General features: G+C 40.7%; 1 protein-coding gene across 3 annotated transcripts in view; it reads left to right on the forward strand.

The window, feature by feature from the left end:
* LOC123514710 (calcitonin gene-related peptide type 1 receptor-like) overlaps window positions 1-5,741 on the forward strand; it is a 38,396-nt gene extending 32,655 nt beyond the window's left edge. For 2 of the 3 annotated variants that reach the window (XM_045272778.1, XM_045272777.1), the window contains exons 10-12: window positions 2,235-2,320; window positions 2,804-2,984; window positions 4,931-5,741. In XM_045272778.1, the coding sequence (XP_045128713.1) occupies window positions 2,235-2,320; window positions 2,804-2,984; window positions 4,931-5,263 (600 nt within the window). In that variant the 3' untranslated portion in view covers window positions 5,264-5,741. Of the gene's footprint in view, window positions 1-2,234; window positions 2,321-2,803; window positions 2,985-4,093; window positions 4,251-4,930 lie in introns of those variants that run through there. The other variant, XM_045272779.1, reaches the window with a different exon arrangement.
* The last annotated feature ends 1,014 nt before the right edge of the window (window positions 5,742-6,755 follow it).

Genomic DNA, 6,755 nt, shown 5'->3' on the forward strand with positions numbered 1-6,755 from the left:
CAGTGAAAGGGATTGAGAGTACTGGTTAACTCTTGCGTTAGAGAGTTGGACAAAATAGGGATGAGAGGAAGAAGAAAGCCTTGTGCAGCGAGGCCGCAGGAGGAGGGGAGGCATGCAGTTAGCAAGATCAGTATAGAACAGTTAGCAGGAAAATAGTGATAAAAGATAGAAAGAGATGCAACATTCCGGCGGTGAGAAAGAGGCTGAAGACAGTCAGTCAGAGGATGGGAGTTGATGAGATGAAAAGCTTTTGATTCCATCCTGTCTAATAAAACTGTGTGAGCGGAAGGTGGAGGTGTGAGAAAACTGGTGGAGACACTGCAGAACGCCTAACTTCATAGAAGCTGTTTTAGCAAGAGATGAGAAGTGAAGTTTCCAGTTAAGATTATGAGTAAAGGACAGACCAAGGATATTTAGTGTGGAAGAGGGAGACAGTTGAGTGTCACTGAAGAAGAGGGGATAATTGTCTAGAAGGTTGTGTCGAGTTGATAGATGGAGGAATTGAGTTTTTGAAGCATTGAAAACTACCAAGTTTTCTTGTCCCAATCAGAAATCTTAGAGATATCAGAAGTCAGGCGTTCTGTGGCGTCCCTGCATGATCAGTTGACTTCATGAAGGGTTGGTCGCCTCTGAAAGGACATATAAAGATGTAGGGTGGTATCATCAAAGTAGGAGTGGATAGGGCAAGAAGTTTGGTTAAGAAGGTCATTAATGAATTATAGAAAGAAAGTGGGTGATAGGACAGGCCCCTGAGGAACACTACTGTTAACTGATTTAGGAGAAGAATACAGGCCGTATATCAAGGTTGCAGTATAATGATTGGAAAATAAACTTGAGATAAAGTTGCAGAGAGAAGGATAGAAACCGTAGGAGGGCAGTTTTTTAAATAAAAAGCTTTTGATATGTCTAACGCGACAGCAAAAGTTTCACCGAAATCTCTAAAAGAGGATGACTAGGACTCAGTAAGGAACACCAGAAGATCACCAATAGAGCAACCTTGCTCCTCTACAGTGGTCTACCCTTCTTACTGTTATGCCAATGCTAATCCCTCGAGTTCCTAGTGTTATTGTTGTTGCTGCTGCTGCTTCCACAAAAAAGAAAATAAGAAAAAATAAATAAAAAAAGGAAAAAGAAGAAAATAACAACGGAAACAATTTGGTACAATTATCACTATTACTACGACTACTACGACTACAACTGCCGCTACTAGAGCAATTGGTGCAAACCTTTCTCGTATTCCTGACCGTCTTGGAGACACGCCCAACATTCTTGATCTCTTCCTCACCTCTAATCCTTCTGCTTATGCTGTCACCCTTTCATCTCCGTTGGGCTCCTTCGATCACAATCGCATTTTTATATCTTCTATTTATCCAATCCCTCCACAGAATCCCCAAAGCGAAGGTGCCTCTGGCGTTTTGCCTCTGCCATATGTAGTAGTCGTAGTAATAGTGATAATTGTACCAAATTGTTTCCGTTGTTATTTTCTTCTTTTTTTTTTTTATTTATTGTTTTTTTTTTTCTTTTTGTGGAAGCAGCAGCAGCAACAACAATATCACTAGGAACTCGAGGGATTAGCATTGGCATAACAGTAAGAAGGGTAGACCACTGTAGAGGAGCGTCAGGTGGTCCGCCAGTGTTAATCGAGTCACCAAAACAATATCAAACATTCCACTACACTTTAGGACACTACCACCCAATAAGAAGGGAAAGACTTGTACTGTACCTATAGCGATCGTGAATAGAGTATAATAGTAGAAGCAGTAGTAGCAGAAGTAGTAGTAGTAGTAGTAGTAGTAGCAGTAGTAGTAGTAGTAGTAGTAGAAGTATTGATTGTAGTATACTATAGCAGGTGGGGCAGGGTTTCTCATGCTTGTTATCCATCTATTGTCTTCACTCCTGATTCTGCCATCCATTAGCCGACTCGCTGGCTCCTTGCTTCCTAGACTTACTCACCTGTAGCATTCTCCAGTAGGTATATACATAGCACTTGTTGCGTCACTTGTTGCGTTCCTTTTAACCTTCATTAAGTGCATAGTGGTGGTGGTGGTGGTAGTGGTAGTAGTGGTGAGGGTGGTAACGAGTACTCCTTCATTACATTATCATTATTATTATTATTATTATTATTATTATTATTATTATTATTATTATTATTATTATTATTATTGTTGTTGTTATTATTATCATTATTATTGACACGATCTTACTTCCTTAACATTTCCTGTCCATATTTTCAGGCCAATATTGTATTCTTGTTCAACATCATACGCATTCTGGTGAGCAAAGTGAGAGCGGGGAGAGGAAGCGAGCCCAGCCAGTATAGGTGAGAGAGAGAGAGAGAGAGAGAGAGAGAGAGAGAGAGAGAGAGAGAGAGAGAGAGAGAGAGAGAGAGAGAACGTGTGTGTTTTGATATAATCTAGCTGCTGTCAATATCTGCATACCTAACCAATCTCTCTCTCTCTCTCTCTCTCTCTCTCTCTCTCTCTCTCTCAAACACAAACAAACACACACACACACACACACACACACACACACACACACACACACACACACACACACACACACACAGAGAGAGAGAGAGAGAGAGAGAGAGAGAGAGAGAGAGAGAGAGAGAGATTATGGAAAACTGACTCAATATGAAAAGTGAAAGTAAATATATCCTGTAAAAAAAAACGAAAAAAAAGTGAAAAAAAAAATCTTGATAAAATTCCGTCATATGATATTTTTTCTCCCCATTATTTTCCACAAGTCTATCTAAATTTAATTCCTCCTCTCTTGCACCCACCACCTGCTACCCACACCACAGGAAGGCGGTGCGCGCTACCCTGATGGTGGTGCCTTTGTTTGGCCTGCAGTACGTGGTGACCCTGTACAGAATCCAGGAAATGGGTTGTGACTGGCCCCATGTCTACCAGCTTGCCAATAACATCATAGAGGGATCGACAGGGTGGTTAGTGGCAGTCATCTTCTGCTATACCAACGGGGAGGTGAGAGAGAGAGAGAGAGAGAGAGAGAGAGAGAGAGAGAGAGAGAGAGAGAGAGAGAGAGAGAGAGAGAGAGAGATTTCAAATTTGTATCCAATCATCTTTTCAGAAATCACTGAACAATTATGTAAAAGAATATTTCAGAGAGAGAGAGAGAGAGAGAGAGAGAGTGTGTGTGTGTGTGTGTGTGTGTGTGTGTGTGTGTGTGTGTGTGTGTATGTATGTGTGTGTGTGTGTGTGCTCGTGAGGTATTTTCCATCCCCTGAACGAGTAAATTGACCAGCGTGATCGGAATAATTTCCAATTCAACCTTCAAAGCAAGGGGAAATAAGGTGAGGGTTTCTCGTTTACAAACTAATCTTTTTATTTACTTACCTACCCGTTTATCTATTTATTTATTTAATTTACTTGTTCATCTATTTTCCATTTACCTTTTTGGTCAGTGTACTTATATACTCGTGGTTTTTGCATGTATAAAGAGTGAAAACATAACTGTACATACGTTCGCGACAGAAAGATTTAAGATAGAGAGTGAGGTCTTAAATTTCCTGCTTTCTTTCAGTTAATGCACGTCGCTTAATTAAATGCCTCACATTATTGCTCTCCCTTTTTTCTCTTTCTCTTTTATTTTTTTTAGGAGGTGTTGTCTTTAGTGAAATCCTACTTGCTTCCTAACTATAGTAAAACAATTTCATCGAACACTAATATATTGGCTCTGAAAGACTTCGATTGGTTAAAATGCATTGGAAAGAGGAGGAGGAGGAAGAGGAGAACGATATATGTTGAGAGAAAGAGACCTGGGCAAAGGAGGAAAGCAAAGAGAATAAAAGAGGAGAGAGATTAAGACGATGGCTATTGAGGAGGAGGAGGAAGAGCAGGAGGTGGTGGTGGTGGTGGTGGTGGTGGTGGTGGTGGTGGTGGAAAAGGAAGAGGATTTGGAAAGGATAGATTTGAGAGAGAGAGAGAGAGAGAGAGAGAGAGAGAGAGAGAGAGAGAGAGAGAGAGAGAGGCACTGATCATGGAGGTATTACTGTCTCTATGGTACAGACAGACAGACACCCACACACAACCCCATCACCCCCTTTCCTTACCCCTCCCTCCCCCTCCCCCAGGTCCTGTCGCTACTATGGAGAAGTATTCAGAGGAGAAGGACCCTGCATAAACTGGGGCGCCGAGGGGGGGCGGAAGGGCAGATGACCCCCGCCCCCGCACCCCTTGACGCCAAGGGTTCACCCCCCACCGCCCTGGCCCCTGAAGGAGTGCTATGAGAGGAGGAGGAGGAGGTGGAGGAGGAGGAGGGGAAAGCGAAGGAGAAGGAGAGGAGGAGGAGGAGGAGGAAGAGGAGGAGGAGGAGGAGGAGGAGGAGGAGAAGGAGGAGGAGGAGGAGGGGAAGATGGGGTGAAGAAAGGTGTGTGTGTGTGTGTGTGTGTGTGTGTGTGTGTGTGTGTGTGTGTGTGTGTGTGTGTGTGTGTGTGTGTGTGTGTGTGTGTGTGTGTGTGTGTGTGTGTGTGTGAGTGTGTATGTGTGTGTGCTCTCCATGTTTGTCACTCCTCCTTTTCCTCCTTTTTTTTTTTTTTTTGTTTGATATTTTGATAATGATGATAGTGATAGTAATAATAATGATAATGATACTAATAACAATAGTGATAATGATGTTAATCCTAATAAGTCGATTTAATCTGCCTGCCTGTTTCATTGTAACAATCAGTGGCGATTGAAATATTCCTAATCTCTTTCTTTTTCTTTCGATTTTTTTCCTACCATCTTCCCTTTCCTTCCCTTTCCTTCCTTTCCTACCCTTTCTATTCCTCTCCATGTCCCGAATACGCCTTCATCTTCCGTCGTCGTCCTCTCTCTCTAACCAATTGTTTCTTCCTTCCCATTCCCATTACTCTCATTTTCCTTCTCCCTCCACATTACCATCATTTCTACCCTTACCCGTTTCTCAGGTACGCGCCTTGATGGGTCGGTCATGGGAGCGTTACAGGGAGCGCCGCGCCTCCCTTGCTTCATCCAGACAAACGCCTCGTAGCCGTAGTTTTTCGACGGCACAAACCTCCCTTCTGGAGCCTCCGCCTAACTCACGCCAGCCATTGGGCGCGCCAGGGTCTGGTGTACGAGCTGTCTTCACTAGAAGAGCATCAAGAGGAGAGCGGGTGTCGATATCTCTGAATGCTCCCCCACCAGGCAGGCCACCCACCCCTCCACCTCTCACTGAAGCTTCCTCCAATGCTGAGAGGGATGAGGGGGCGGTGCTTCCCCTTCTCCCTCCTGCTTTCTGAATTATTGTGGGTGATAGGACACTGGATGATGTTCTGTATATATGAAATCTTCCGTGTGCATGTGTGCATGTGTGTGTGTGTGTGTGCATGGAACTGTATCTGTAGTCAAGTGTCGGATAATCTACGACACCACTGAGCTTCATTGTGTCTCTCAATCTGAAGTCTTCGGGTCTGCTGACAGTCTTACTAGAAATAAATGAAATGTATGAAGAAATAAAGGAAATATGTATATATTTAACTGGACAAACGATACATTCCTAACAGGTCAGAGGACACGCGACTGAAGAAAATGCTCAACGCAATGGAAGTGAGTGCTGTCTGTTACTTGACTGTTGACCGTGCCTGTAAATGTATTGATGTCCATGGTATTCTTGTTTACACATTGTACGCATATCTACATGTGAATCTTTCTTGGATGTGTAAGTAAATGTAATGTATACCAAAGGAAAGAAAATAAATAAGTGAAAATTATGAATAAAGGAAGTATTTCAAAGTTCCTTTATGTCTTTCACCATGGTAATTTGTTTATTCTCTCTCTCTCTCTCTCTCTCTCTCTCTCTCTCTCTCTCTCTCTCAGGAATCATCACCAATATTCTATACACGAAATAGTTTAATGTGTGTGTGTGTGTGTGTGTGTGTGTGTGTGTGTGTGTGTGTGTGTGTTCGAAGAAACTATCACGCAAGCCGCTTAGAGGTATATATAGATTTATAAATGTTTTACTCTTCTGTAGGATATGGCAAAAAAAAAAAAAAGGAAATTGCAGCAGTCGTGCTTAGGTAGAACATTTAACATAATAAAACATGTGTTATATAAAGCAGATTATATAAAATACTATATTGAAATATCGGAGATGAAAGAAAAGAGGCAAAAGATGGAAAACCGGGAAATCAAGCATTGGTGACACCAATAACATCAAGAAAACTTCTTTGAGTTGCGATAGCAATCTCATTACCATATTACAGTAAAGAGAAGAAACTTTGAGACTGAAATGGCGTCCAAAGAGAAAAACTAAGACACCATATAAAACAAAGTCGACTCAAGCTGGTTAAGACAGCACAATAACAGTGGACTTAGAAATTGGAAGTGGTATTAAACTTTGTGACGCTAAAACAAGCAATGTTCTGTAGAGCACCCACTAAAACCTCGATAGAAAGTAAGTACGAGTCATATACTATCTATTAGCTATACTATTTTAGGAATTTACACTGTACAGTGATTGTAAACATTATATATATATATATATATATATATATATATATATATATATATATATATATATATATATATATATATATATATATATATATATATATATATATATATATATATATATATATATATATATATATATATATATATATATATATATATATATATATATATATATATATATATATATATATATATATATATATATATATATATATATATATATATATATATAATGTTCCCGTTGGCTGTTTTTCGTAATGGGGACGGCCCCAAGTTCAA

The sequence above is a fragment of the Portunus trituberculatus genome, chromosome 38, assembly GCF_017591435.1.
Source record: "Portunus trituberculatus isolate SZX2019 chromosome 38, ASM1759143v1, whole genome shotgun sequence".
Taxonomy (NCBI): Eukaryota; Metazoa; Arthropoda; class Malacostraca; order Decapoda; family Portunidae; genus Portunus; species Portunus trituberculatus.